The sequence below is a fragment of the Mus caroli genome, unplaced genomic scaffold (genome assembly GCF_978045245.1).
Source record: "Mus caroli unplaced genomic scaffold, Mus_caroli_1 scaffold_1, whole genome shotgun sequence".
Taxonomy (NCBI): Eukaryota; Metazoa; Chordata; class Mammalia; order Rodentia; family Muridae; genus Mus; species Mus caroli.
Genome location: NW_028227256.1, coordinates 49,673,872 through 49,689,196, shown reverse-complemented (window position 1 = coordinate 49,689,196; position 15,325 = coordinate 49,673,872). Strand labels below are relative to the sequence as shown.

The 15,325-nt window shown below is 41.6% G+C and overlaps 1 protein-coding gene across 2 annotated transcripts in view; it reads right to left on the bottom strand.

Annotated features, from left to right (window-relative positions):
* Hibch (3-hydroxyisobutyryl-CoA hydrolase) overlaps positions 1-15,325 on the bottom strand; it is a 77,055-nt gene that overhangs the window by 41,616 nt on the left and 20,114 nt on the right. Inside the window, exons 3-6 of one of the 2 annotated variants that reach the window (XM_021162482.3) lie at positions 10,142-10,279; positions 8,537-8,621; positions 5,183-5,263; positions 1,839-1,891 (exon numbers count right to left, since the gene is read on the bottom strand). In XM_021162482.3, the coding sequence (XP_021018141.2) occupies positions 1,839-1,891; positions 5,183-5,263; positions 8,537-8,621; positions 10,142-10,279 (357 nt within the window). Of the gene's footprint in view, positions 1-1,838; positions 1,892-5,182; positions 5,264-8,536; positions 8,622-10,141; positions 10,280-12,204; positions 14,977-15,325 lie in introns of those variants that run through there. The other variant, XM_085837124.1, reaches the window with a different exon arrangement.

Sequence of the window (15,325 nt, the reverse complement as noted above, 5' to 3'; positions counted from 1 at the left end):
TAGTGCTGTCTCGACAAGTATAACCAAACATGCTAAGATACTAATATCTGCCCTCAAGGATGAAGGAATGGACTGTCTTCTAAAAAAATGCTTTTTTGGTTTTTTTAGATTGTGTGTGTGTGTGTGTGTGTGTGTGTGTGTATTGCCTACATGTATGTATGTGTACTACATCTGTGCCTGATGCCTATAGAAATCAGAAGGGGTCAGATCCACTGGGACTGGAGTTATTGATGCCTATGGGCTACCATGTGGGGTTGTCAGCCATTATTCCAAAGAGTCATAAAAAGTAGTTGCTGAGCGGTACCTTAGTGGCTAAAGACCTGGCTACCAAAGTCTGAGGGCCTGACCTCAGTGCCAGGATCACATGGTGGAGGAAAGAACCACGCTCATCCCACGTGGTGTCCTCTGGCTTCCCATGCTCACCATGGTTCTCTCGCCCCTCTCCCCAAACATAAATAAATGTTTTTTATAGGTGTCCTTCTTGTACCCACAATACCTTTCCAGGGTTAGTTCAATCCACTGTCTTTTCCACTCAGCCCCTTCTCTGCCCTGCAGCTCCATTCTGATCCCTTTTTCAGCAAAGACTCAATTGTTACAGTCAGCAGCAGACAACCACTTGTTCTGTGATTATTTCATGTTTTCTCCAATTTCATAGCAAGTTACTCAAAGTATATATTAGTCTTCATAATAGCATAAACACCAAATAGCACATCTACCAATTGACAGGAACACCCCCCCCCCATTTTTTAAGGAACCACAAAACTGGGTCTGGAGGCATATACCTGCAATCCCAACTCTTCAAAGTTAAAAACAAGTGAACTGGGAGACCAAAGAGTGCAGAGCAAGACTGTCTCAAAAAAGAAAATAACATTCCAGCACTTCCACAAATGCAAACTGTTATAGAGCAGAAACAAGTCAGTAATCCACCTCCACACTATCGAAGGTTGAATGTATTTTTTTCCCAACACTACTAGAAAAGCCCTGCTAATGTATAAGTAGGAAAGGGGGCAATATACCTGCAATTCCAGCCAGCACTGGGGATGCAGAGACAGGAACAACTTGAACTCAAGGCTGTCCTAGAGCACACGACAAGTTCATGGCTTGCCTGAGCTACACATCAAAGCCCTGCCTCAAAAAACAAGGGACAGGGATGAAGTGAAGTGAAGTGAAGTGGTAGAACATTTGCTTAGGGTGTACATGGTCCTGAGTTCAATGCCCAATATTCCAAAAAAGGGGAAAATTTCACATGTAAACAAAACAGTGCAAGCAGAAATGGGGAGAGAGCTCAGTGGGCAAAGCCTTCACATGCAAGCATGACAATACAAAAGAATCCCCAAAACTAACAGAAAACAACCTAAGAGGAGACAGGAGCAAAACCAGGAGAATCTCTAAAGTTTGCAGGCCAAGTGGCCTGACATACACAGGAGAAAACAACAAGAAGCGTGGCTCAAAGAAGGCAGAGGTGAAGGCTGACAAACAAGGCTGACCTCTACCCATGCACCATGGCAGATGCATGCTCATATACTCTCTTATATGTTACCCCCCATATCATACACACACACAAGGAAATAAGTTTCTGTTGCTTAAAAAAGTTTGCTAACTACAAAGATTAAAATAGGTTATAGCATAATTAAGAACGTAAAAAATATTCTTTTGGGTTAAAAAATCTAAAATGCTCCAATACAATTTATATCCCAAATCTCCCAAAATCTGAAACTGAAATGAACATTTGCTCCAGTGAGCTGTATTATATTACACTCACTGTCTCATTTTTATGAAATAATCATTATTTTAATACAACTTATTTATACAATGAAAATAACAAAAGGTCCACTTACCCCACCCATTGTGATTCCATCAATAAGGGCAACATATGGTTTCTGACAAGATGCTAGAACAAAGAGAGCTTTGGTTAGAATATCTAAAACATATCTTCTTTCCAAAAGTCATACTATGCATACTCTAGTTTCCTTAGATAATGTTTAAAGAAAATCAAGACTATTACATGGGCTGTAATGTAAATGATATTTAAACATCAAGTCATATACAATCATGGTAAAAATACTCATCATTTAACAACTCAGCCTATGTCAGAAACATGCAAGTTTTGTATTACTTGGCAGCTAAGAAAAATAACTAACATCTACCTTATAGGCCACATACCCAGCTGTGCTTTAAAGAGCATGTCTACTATCTGTACAATGATAGCATCTGGAGACACACAGAGAAGTACACAGAAGAAGAACAAACACAGATGGAAGGGGTCAGACCCAGCCTCCAGTCTTACTTAACTATTAAGTGAAGAGGCAACTCAGAAGGCACTGAGTGATAGCCATGTGAGTTAGATATGACACGCACATATTAGATAAGAGTGTTTCATATATGTCATACATAAATGTGTCCTCATCTATAAGATAACATATATCCTCAGATATCCCTGTTTGAAAAAAAATTCTATGAATCGCATAAACATTTACTGTCTCTATTTCCTTTTATAGGATTTCTACTCAGAGAGGAAGCAGAACATAATAAAAACACAAAGAACAAGGTTTTTGGCACAGTTTACTAACAATACTACGCCTGATGTATGTAGAGAGAATATCTTGTGTCTGTATGAATATGGCACCTGTTAATAATAAATCTGATGGCCTATGGCTTAAGCAAGAAATGAGAGGTGGGACATCTGGGAGGAAGAAAGAATTCTGGGAGAGTGCCCAGCACAAGAGATTTGCCTGGAATTATGACATGAGATGAGCATATGGTACCTTGGCACTGGTAACCAGACACATGACAAAATGTAGAGTAGAATATATGAGTTATTTTAAGTTATGATCTAGTCAGAGAAGAGTCTAGCTATATGGCAAGGTATTTGTAACTGTATTTTGAGTCTGACTCTTATTTCTGGGAGTATGGGACTAGGAGGAAAAACCAGACCTAACTTCTACTAGTGAAGACCAAGACAGAGGTGTATTCTGACCCATCTGGAAATTCCCAAAGTATTCACAGACAAAGCTCAGCTCAGACTTCACACAAACAAGGTCTGTATGTGAAGTTCTTTAAAAGCTACAAAAGAAATTATTGATTGTGGTAGAGATATAGACACTCACCGCACATCAACAACTACACACATGCATATTTCATATATAAAACATTAAGCAATAACTAATACAGGAAACTAAGCCAGAGTCTGCCAAATTCCTTGTTGACTGTAATGCCACAATGTATAGAATTTTTACCTTTTGATTTTCTCTATATATACCTTTCCTCTACATATACTTTTAATATTTTACCAAATACTATCTTTATATTACCTAAATGTTTTCTATTTTCTTTTTATTTCATGAAAAATATGAGTACTTATTGGCCACATGGAACCATTTCTATTAAATTATAATTTATGTTGGATATTGGTTCTAATGCTTTGATTCAATCATGAATCTGTGTGTCCAAACGCTGAAGGTTCTTGTCCCTAATTGCTTTTTGATTGATCAATAAAGACTCCAGTGGCCAATGGCTGGGCAGAGAGACAGTGCTGGACCCTTAGAGTTATGGGGACTAGGACAGCAGAAAGGAGGAGATGAGATCTCCTTAACTGTGTGCAGGGCAGGGAAGACGGGATCAGATTTAGAGCTGCAGAGGGAAGATCATCTAAAATGTAGGTAAGAAGGAATGCAGCCCCTGGAAGGGCTCCTCAGAAGTGTCTTGGGCAGCAAAGATAGGGGCCGCAAAGAAAGAAGGAAAAGGGCAGCAAAGATAGATCATAAAGAGTTGAGTCATGAGTACCAGAGGGAAATCTATAATAGCTAGGCAGATAATTAAAACTGCCCAGCCTTGAGCCAGTCACGGCATATTAAAATTAACTGAGGTGTGTGTGTGTGCGCGTGTGTGTGTGTGCATGTGTGTGTGTGTGTGTCTTTCATTCACGGATCCAAAGAGTTGCTGGGCAGGTGGCTGGAAGCATATCCAGTCAGGAGCATAAAGTGGGGTAGCTAAAACTTCACACAACATATCCACATTTAAAATTCAGTTTCTTGGTTACATTAGCCACATTTCAAAAGTTCAGTGGCTCTTGAAATGGACAACACACATGCAGCTGTACAACTTGTTAATCTTCTAAAAATAATTGAACGTGTATGGTATTATACTATAAATTATAACTCCACAAAGATTCATGCAAAGGCTACTGTGAAAGCTGCCAGTTCTCCCTGATAGTGTGGAACAAGTTGCTGTGTTTCCAGTCTGCACTTGCACAGCTGCTAACCAGCTATTCTTACTTTCTTTCTCATAGTCACTCATTCTTGTATATTCAGTCCTCTTCTGGACATCTGTCTGTCTGTCTGTCTGCCTGCCTGCCTGCCTGTCATCCCACGCCTAGGTATTGAACTTGAGGCCTCTGGATTACATATTCTCTGGTTTCTATAGAAATTTTTGTATAATTAGGCAAAACAATTTTTAAGTTAAAAGAGAAAAATCCAAGGGTAGTCAAGACAAAAGATGTGTACAAAAAAAAAAAAAAAGTCTTCTGGGAAATTTTGGAAACAAAGTTATATAACACATCCATTCCATATTTATTTCTAAGTAAACCAACAATTGGTCTCTAGAGTACAAAATACAAGGGCTCAGCCATCTCTATCAGTAAAAACTAGAAAGTTCCTCTTATGTATAAACATAGACTAGATAACATGGGAATATTGACAATAATGGACAGTACAGAAGTACACGAGTCAACACCAATTCTAAACAGTGAACGGTGACCCTAAGCTAGAAAACCACAAAGGAGACTGAACCATAACTTACAACTTGATGCAAAATCAGAATATTGCTACTATGTCTAGACTTATGGATACAAATGTTGTATTAATTTAACTTTTCAAAACATGTTTGGCTAAAGTAAATGTCACTTGACTTGCATAGAAACCTAGAACTCTGACTCTAGAAATTTCCACTCCAGAGTTTCCAGGAAAATAGGAAATGGTACTTATTTTGTTTAGAAACCTGGGACCCAAGTTTTCTTGTCTTCTGAAAAAGCTAACTAAATGATCAAGAATCCACATTTTCACATTGATTTTAACAAATAGAATATAATTATTCTATAACAAACAAAATAATTTTATCAGTATGATCAGTAGGAATGTTTCCATAAGATTCCATGTTCAAAGCTCAGAGCAGATCACACACATACCAATTGCATTGTTCAAGATGTATTCTTCTCTGAATAAATCTCGAGTCAAATTCTGTCTCGCTTTTTTAGCTTCTGAGAGTGCTAAGGAGGGAAGGAAAGAGAGAGAAGAAAATGAAGGCAAGAGCAACTACAAATCATAAAGACGGCTTCCGGTCAATACAGTCTCAGATGTCATTAAGTGCTGAAAGCAGGGGAACTGTCATATGGCTTTAATGTTTGAAGTTACCCATGTTGGTGACACATTAGCCTTTGGTAGAGACCCATGATCCAATGTCAAATTTTCAAAGAAAAATTCTTTTGTAAGTACATCTCACACACACACACACACACACACACACACACACACACACACACACACGCGCACGCGCGCGTGCGCGCGCGCGCGCGCGCGCGCATGCGTACAATCTGATTTTTCACCCATAGTTTCTGGCTCCTTAAGTCCCTCTTCAAAGTCGGTCACAAACCCTAACACCTCTCTGCTCAAAGCAGGCCACAGTCTCTGTTCTTTCCCTCCCACTACTTAGAGCTGGCTATAGAGACATTCTGACCTGGATCACAAGACCCTCATTTGAAGAGTCCTGTTCCAGACCTCAGAGGAAAAAATGAGCAGAGGAAGCAGTGTCCCACTTGGTTACTTGCATTAGCTTAGACCAATTCACCAATCACATTTCTGCATGTCATTCTAAGTTTAACTCATGCTTACATAATGAAGTCTTCAGAAAATCCAAAGGCTCCAGAACCATTACAGATAACTTATCATGAGAATATATCCTGAACAATGAATGCCATTGGTTTATGTTTGTGCTTTGCTCTGAGCTCACCATGAGGAAGTTTCACACAGCCAAGAGAGCATGGAAGTTTCACAGCCACTTCCCTGTACCTTATCCAATGTTTGTGTCATTTAAAAGAGGACAGTACATGTAAGTATCACTCCAAATTCTGCGGCCACTGTAGCATACTAACTGACCCAGGCACCAAAATCCACAGATGCCCAAGTTTCTTGGAGGGGATGGTATCATACTGTACACTGTGAGTCTCCTCTAGGTGATCTATAACACCTAGCGTAAACTGTTGCCACATGGCATCGAGAGGAGAATGAGAAGACAAAAAGGTTGTACCTATTTGGTACAAATTTTTTCCCAAATATTTCCCATCTATAGTAAGTTGAATCCATAAGGCTGAATGTCAGACACCAAGAGCCAACTATAGTCTCCTAAGAAAGATCTGCTGAGACTGTGCTATTATGATGCAAATGAGGGATAGTTCCTGAAGGGGAAAACCCTTATCTGTTGCCCTTTGCTGAGCTAGAGGCTTACCTACCAACTCCCAGAATCTAACTTCACCCCCAAACTTCCTCAGGGTTCCTTCTAATTTTATTTTAACTAATTTTATCTAAATCATCTAGTTACATATAAATTAAAATTAAATTACATTCACCTTTAAAGTATCTACTTATTGTAGAATTTTCTAGAACTCACATGCATTGCTTTGCACATATACGTTAGAATAATTATGGAACTTCTGCTGTGTCTAAAGAAGACTATAAAGTCAGTCGTGGGTGGTGTTTATGTTAGAAGTGTCCCCAGTAGGCTCAGCTATCTGAACACTTGGTCATGGGTTGTGGTGCTGTTTGGAGAGGATCTGGGAGTTACAATCACTGGGACAAGCGTTGAGGGTTCATAGCCTCACCCCACTTAAAGATGGAGATAACCCCAGCTCTCTCAGTTCCCTGCTCTGGCTGCCTACTACCATTCCTCCCTGTCTCAGACTCTCCCCCAGAACCATAGGCTAAAATAAGCCCTTCCTCCTGTAAGCTGTTTTGCTAACAGGGTTTCATCACAGAACAGTGACTCAAACAAGAACAACTCATTTTCAAAAACTGTTCACAACTCAAAGCAGCTAACCTCAATCGATGCATTAGGTGTTCCAATCCGGAGCCTGACAAGATTGTAGCCCCACTCTAAAGAAAAGGCTCCCTGGGGGAAATGAACAATGATTTTACAATATTCATGGTACACTCACTAAGAGATTGAGCATAGACATGTATGAGACTCAGGTTTGACTCTTAGTGTACATGCAGTTGTACATATGTATACACACACACACACACCCCACAAACACACTACACACAAGTATAACACACACAGGCACAGGCATTTGGTGGGCACACACATGTAGGCAAAGGCATACAGGTACGTACACAGACACACATGTGCCACACATACAGGTATATAGTCACACATTCACACAAAGCCTCTCACACACATAGTATCTCATGCACTCACATACAGGTACACAGGAACATGCACACGCACAGTCTCACACACATACAGTTATAGATATACAGGTGCACACACACACATTTTATATCACATGTGTATGCAGTCACAGGTATTCCAGCATTCATATACACAGTCATAAGTACACAGGCACTCACACATACACACAGTCACACACATGCACACACAGGCACAGATGTATGTATAATGCATACACACCTAAAGAATTCATGTTGTAGGCAAAACCACAATTCGGTTAACACATCACTTTAAGCAATTCAGTTTTCCACCATGAAGCCATTTTAACTTTCGGTTACTTTAATCTGAGTGAGCATGTGACTCTGATCCTGAAGCTACATGGATTTCCTTCCTACTCATAATGCAGTGGTTTATATAAACTTGTAAATTTGGTGAACAAAGGTTGTCTTTTAATAATCAAGCAAATTCATAAATAATTTAAAAATTGCATAAAATTAGAACAAACACAAGGGAAAATCCCCAAGCTGTAGCAACTCCATAAGAAGCAACATACTGTAAAAATTCCTTTCAGCGGGGACAACCAGCAGTGACAGCAGTGAGTTCATAAACTCTCTCTCGAGAACAAATATTTATCATTTTAGTTAAATGCGTAAAATGAATTGAGCAATAATAAAAAAAGCAAATCTTCATTTATGTGTGTTTAATCATATCATAATATTACACAATAGACTCTAACTCTGCTCATGCAAGATTCCTGCTCTGAATTGTGAGAGGTAGGAAAGTAACGGAGTCTGCACACAGCAGGTATGGAAAACAGTAAGTCCTTCACATGGCAGTGATGTTGGTGATACTAGGGGCGGGGGACATGCCACAAGAGAAGAACAAAATATCTAAACTTCAGCACTGGACATTTGTAGTAAAATAAAATCCCCATTCGAATGGTAACAAATTCTCCATATTTTAAACTTTAACTTGTAAAAAATTGTTAACATACAACAAAAAATTCTAAAAAGCAAACTAAACAAAAACTATCTCAAGCACTTCCATATGTATTAGTTGTAGTGAGGTAAGAGTTTACAGTGGGCAGGCGTTCTACCTTTGATGTCCCCTCCAGCACAGAAGGCCTTTCCTCCGGCTCCCTTTATGATGATCAGGAACGTGTCAGGGTCTTGTTCCCACTTCTACCCAAACATAAAAGATGATCATGGTTTTTGAGAGCATAGTAAATAGAAGCTCACTTAAAATACATTCATATACATCTGTGTACACATATGTGACCTTCATAAAACACATGCAGAGGAATGGGTCCCACCAATTTCATTTCATTTCATTTTCTAAGTACAGACTGGAACATATCCCAGAAATATCTATCAGAGTTTTAAGAAAAGGTAAACAAATCAGTGCCTAATGGCACTGTGTCATATACATTTATGAGTCTAAAGAACAAATCAACCCAAAGAATGCTGGTATGTTGTGCACCAATAGTCTTTCAGAGTATAATAGACTCTGTTATACCAAAAAAAGTTCTTACACAGACTAGTTCTTACAAAGGTATTAAATTTGAGGGTGATGGGAGTTTCATGAGGTCAAGTAATAAAATCAGCACAATAAGAGTGTGGGGTGCAGATCAGTGGCAGAGATAGACCATCATTCTCATTTTCTCTCAGCTGAGGAATGTTGGGGTAGCGAGATTATCATGCCCAGCCTACAGACTTAATATGCAGAAATCCAAGTTTTTTAATACATGCCTGGATTTTAGCCCTATACTTTTCTAATGTCCCAAGCACTTCACTTTAAAAACCTACCTAAGGATCTAAGGATGACTGAGAAATATAAAGAACGAGGGGCTAGGAGGAATAAGGGGTGCCAAGCAGAGGAGGAAGGGGGAGTTGGCCAAGCAATGTAAGACAGCTGAGTCCTGGGGCATGGAGGTACAAACGCCAGTCCCAGCAAGGAGGAGGCACAGGCAAGAAGATTTTAAGTGTGAGTCCAGCCTGGGATGCCTAGCTAGACTCTGTCTCAAAAAACGGAAAGACAAAGTTGTCTTCAATCCAAAAGGCTGTCATGAAGAAGCAGATCAGACTAGTATGTTAGGTCTCAAACCTAGGACAAATGGCTAACTGAGGAGCCTCTTTAACTTATGAATGAGGACATAGCTGCCAGGTTCTCCCAGCATCCTTCAGTCCTGTTACAGGGTGTGGCTGGCATACTCTGTCCTCTAACCTAAATTTCTCTAGGCTAGGTAGGCCCTGGACTGTCCTTCCTCCAGCTGACCTTTCCCATATAATGCAGCCATTTTAGTTACCCTGCCCATTTTTGTCTCCCCTTTACTCTGTTAGTCTCCTGGACTCTCCCAAAAATCCTGCCTCTGGCTCTGATAGCCCATTTATCTACAGTAAACCTTCTTGTACACCATACCTAGGGACAGTCATGTCCTTCCTTTTTCTTTCTTCTTTTCATTCAGTACACTGATCTCTAGGAACTCTGTCTAAAAGGTCAGTGAGATGAAGATGTGGCAGAACACAAAGAGAAACATATAAGAGCTTTATGAAGGAAAAGGCGTCTCCTAAGACAGTAAGTGGAATAGATTCCACGGGAAAGCATCATTGATGCTGATGCAGTCCTACAGTGAAATACCAGGAATGTTCTCCTACAATGGACTTCAGAAGGCTTGACCTAATGCATTCAGACTATTACAGACCTTTAGCTGTGGATAGATCTGCCGGATCATATTCAGACTCAGTGCGTTGAGGAACTTGGGTCTGTTGAGTGTTATGACGCCTGCACAGCCTCTCCTTTCCAGCAGCACTTCTGCAGCTTCTGTGTGCATGGACATTCTCTAAGTGAACAAAGAATAACTTCATTAAGTTTCATCATATGCTCACAGCAAAACACACACCAAGTGCACATCTTTCAAGCATAACTAGAGGAGTGTCTACCTAGAGATGCCCAACAAAGGCTTCTCAGATTAAACAGATGGAGGAGTCTCCAAGCAAACCATGCACACCTCTGAAAATTTTAGTATCTTATTTTTTTCATTTTTTATTAGATATTTTCTTCATTTACATTTCAAATCCTATCCCCAAAGTCCCTTATACCCTCCCCCCACCCTGCTCTCCAGCCCACCCACTCCCGCTTCCTGGCCCTGGTATTCCCCTGTATTGGGGCATATGATCTTCGCAAGACCAAGGCCTCTCCTACCAATGATGGCCTTCTGCTACATATGCAGCTAGAGACACGAGCTCAGGGGGTACTGGTTAGTTCATATTGCTCTTCCTCCTATAGGGTTACAGACACCTTCAGCTCCTTGGGTACTTTCTCTAGCTCCTCCATTGGGGGCCATGTGTTCCATCCAATAGATGACTCTGAGCATCCACTTCTGTATTTTTCAGGCACTGGCATGGCCTTACAAGAGTCAGCTATATCAGGGTCCTGTCGGCAAAATCTTGCTGGCACATGCAATTGGGTCTGCGTTTGGTGGTTGATTATGGTATGGATCCCCGGATGGGGCAGTCTAGGGACACTCCTCCATTGTTGGTGGGATTGCAAGCTGGTACAACCACTCTGGAAATCAGTCTGGCGGTTCCTCAGAAAATTGGACATAGTACTACCGGAAGATCCAGCAATTCCTCTCCCGGGCATATACCCAGAAGATGTTCCAATTTGTAAGAAGGACACATGCTCCACTATGTTCATAGCAGCCTTATTTATAATAGCCAGAAGCTGGAAAGAACCCAGATGTCCCTCAACAGAGGAATGGATACAGAAAATGTGGTACATTTACACAATGGAGTATTACTCAGCTATTAAAAACAATGAATTTATGAAATTCCTAGGCAAATGGATGAATCTGGAGGGTATCATCCTGAGTGAGGTAACCCAATCATAAAAGAACTCACACGATATGCACTCACTGATAAGTGGATATTAGCCCAGAAACTTAGAATACCCAAGATACAATTTGCAAAACACATGAAACTCAAGAAGAAGGAATACCAAAGGGTGAATACTTCGTCCCTCCTTAGAATGGGGAACAAAATATCCCCTTTTTGGGTCTCTTATCTGCGTGGAATGGGTCTCTGGTTGCAGGTGGACAAGAAGTTGGAGAATGACAAACAGAAGCGACACAGGAGATTGTGTAGAATCTGAATGTAATTTGTCAAATCAAGCATCAAACTTTTTATATAGAAGAAAATAGGGAAGTTGGGTGACACACCAGCAAGGTACAAAGAGGTTACTGGATTCTTACACAAAACAGAGGAATGCAAACTCAGAAGGACTGGCAGGAACCAACTGGGATAGAATTCAATGTTAACAACTGGGATCAAAGACAGCTCCACCTAAAGTCCACTTAATCTTAGAAGCCAGGGGCAAGGGCTTCATGCTCTTGCCATAGTTCCTATTCTAGTCTATTGTAAAGTCCACCTTCCCCCTAGGCCATTGTAAAAACTTGTACGTGGGTGTAACTCAGCTATCTATAGTTCTAAGTATCTACTCTGGTTCCTCTTTAGGTCACAAACTTCCTTCTTCCTAGATAATGGTAAATTCCTGTGTAGGGCAGTGACTTAGCTATCCATGCCCAAGGTCTGATCAAGGACTGCCTAGAATCTAACTTAGCTATATGTCAAAAAAATCAATCCTTAGGAGCACTTGTAATAAAGCAATATTAAGGGAAAGCACATGAAAGACTCCAAAACTCCCAAAGGGAGGCACTTACTCAAGCCTCGGGTCAGCCGCGCACCCAAGAAGACACTGAGACCGAACTTAAGATGTATAGAGAGTAAGATTTAATACAGCATCGACACGAAAGAACATAAAAAGCACATATACCAGATATCTGGGGTCGAAACTCATGCAGCAAGGTGCAGAGGAGATTCGGCCATTGGCCCAAACTTTTCACAGGCTTTTATAGGAAATAGCCAGGGGAAAAGTGCAAGTTTTACGTCACCAAGGTGTTCTGCCAAGGGGCTTTACATAACCAAGGGGTCGTGTCCTATATTTTGGCAATGTACTCGATCTATTGGAACATTCTGGGATAGTACCAGGAGGCCCCTATCTCAAAAATGTTCTTGGCATAATCTTCAGTTAGGAGGGGTAGGACTAGGTTTTTTCCAGGAGACCCCTTATCTAAAAAATGTTCCTGAAGCAGTTTCCAATTGGGAGGGGGTACCTTGGGGTAAAAAGTTCAGGAGTGCTCCGGGAACAGTCTCTGGATGGGAGGGGTAAGAGGACCCTGAACTGAAGAGTTCATGGAGAGTTCAGCTTTTCTTCTTTCATTCCCCCCTTCTTTTAGGGACAAGCTCTAATCTTAGAGCTGGGTACTGGCTTCCTGAAGGACCCGATATTGTTGCCTTAATACCATAACTTGCACTGCATTTATTCTTTCTCTGATAAAAGCCACTAACTTATTAAGAATGCAGGGGCCGAGAGTGAGCAAAAGCATAAGTGTAATTAAGGGTCCTGCTATGGAGGAGAGGAGAGTGGTAAGCCAAGGGGACTTATTAAACCAGCTTTCGAACCATTCTTGTTGGCTTTCTCTCTCTCTTTTACGCATATCTAGGCGTTATCTAAGTCTGGCCATAGAGTCTTTGATTACTCCTGAATGATCAACATAAAAACAACATTCTTCTTTTAGGGCAGCACAAAGTCCTCCTTCTTTAAGGAATAATAAGTCTAATCCCCTCCTATTTTGCAGCACTACTTCAGACAGGGAAGTTAAAGATTCTTCTAATTTAGTTATAGACTGTTCTATAGTTCTAATATCAATGTCCATAGCTGTACGTAATTCTTCATAGTATTGGGGGGTCTGAATTAAGGCAGCGGTCCCTGTACCTACTCCCGCTGCTACTCCCAATCCCAAAAGTACTGCCAGAGTTAAGGTAATGGGCTCTCTTTTCCAGCGGACCCGATGATCAAACTTATCTAAAAAGGAGCTATCATCATGATACAGGAGTCTAGGAATAAGCTGAACTAAAATGCAGAAATCTTTGGAACTGTTAAAAACAGATATAGATACACAAGGAGTGAGACCGGTATTGCAAGCCCATACTGTGTCTATGGGGGGCACCAGATACTGACCACTTTTGCTAGGCTGGATGTTCTGGGTCTGATTACAAAGGTGCCGTTTATCCTGAGGCGCCTGGCCCAAACAGAGCCCACTTCCTGAAAGTGCTTCCAGAGTCAGCTTTCTACTTTCTCCCCAAAGGCATTGAGAATAATCTGAAGTAGTATTATAAGTCCTGATCTGAGCAATTCCTTCATAATAAGGGGGCCTAGAGGCATAGCATAACCAACATGATTGAGTCATATTAGGATTAGTTCTATTCAACACCAAAAAAGCTCCTTGAACTAGACTGACCAGACGGCTTTCTGTATCTAGGGGCGGTGGGGAAACTAAGGTCGGTAGGGAAGGTCTCACTGTTCTGGGCTGTGGAGTTGGTGGAGCTGGTACAGCCGGGACTTGTGGGGGAGCTGGTGCAACTGGGGGACCCTGTTCCGTAAGGACTTTGTTGGGTCCTATGGGTGTTATTGTCAGGTCTCTCACTGTTAGCCTGATCGTGAAGATGAACCCAGGGTCTCTTGGTGGACTGGATACACGCCAACCCCACTTATTTCCTTTAAGCCAACTTAAACGATTTTGTTTTCCTTTTTCAGTGAATTTTATAAGTAGGGGGTTGCAGTATTTACCTTTGCATGGTCCTGGGGGGCTGTTTTCAGTAGCACACCCATAAGCTCCTATGGCGGCCTCATCTGGATGGAGGTCGCCATAGTTTGGATATTTATGGGGATCTCTTTCTCCTTGATATGGCTTATCATAACCACTACCTCGTTTTACCGTGATTAGATCCCAGTCAGAGGAAGGCTTCCAGTAGGCATCCCCTGTCGTTTCACATGTCCATTTGCCACAGAAATAATCTGATGCCCCCCCCACATTTTTGTTGAAGCTCTTTGTTTTGACCCTGACCAGGGCAAACATAAAACTGTGCAGCTCTAAGATTAGCTCGGTAGAACTGCCCTGAACACCCATACGTGTTCCCTATTCCACCTGGAACACACCGCTGTTCAGGGGGTGGGTTACTAAGATCAGTATGGTCAGGGAGGTCCCAATTGGGAGATCCTGCTACTAACTTACAAATGTCAGGTGTGAGATCAGGCCACCAAGTCCAAGGGGGATGTGCTGCAGTGATTGCCCATACAATGTTTCCCTCCCCATTAAGCACTTCCCATGACTGTTGAATCGGGGCAAGAGGGTTGTCGTTCCCTAGGCTTAGGGTGGCCCCCACGACACAAGCGAAGTTTAAGAGGATTGTCAGTAGTTGCCACCGTCCAGTTGTCTTCATGGTTGCCTCTACCCTGGCTAGGAGCCTTCTTGACGTGGGAGGCGTGGAGTTGTTAACAGTACCAGATATGGTCCTTTCCACCGAGGCTCAAGAGTGCCGGTGCGATTTCATCTGACAAGGACCAAACTGCTGTAGTCCCAGGTGCATGAGCTTCTTTGATCTGGTCCCAGATCTGTGTTCTGACAACCTCCAAGGCCTTTAAATGGGTAAACAGAGCAGAGGGTGAGGAAGAGTCAACACAGGGATCCAATATCCTGCTAGACTCAGTCAAAGAAGTAAAACGTCCAGGTGTGTTTCGGACTCTGAGAAGCACAAAGGGAAGGAGGGTCACCCAGTCTTTACCGCCAGTCTCAATAACTAATTTAGTCAGGGTCTGGGCATGACGCAGGTGCACGTAGATCAGATCTCTGGCTGGAACTGGTGAGATGTCCTTGGGGTATCCAGCTCGTTCACTGTAACCAGTTGTGACCAGACTTTTTTCTGTACCACCTGCAAGCCCTTTTAACTTAGCATACAGAGCATTATTAACAACATAGGTTTAAACA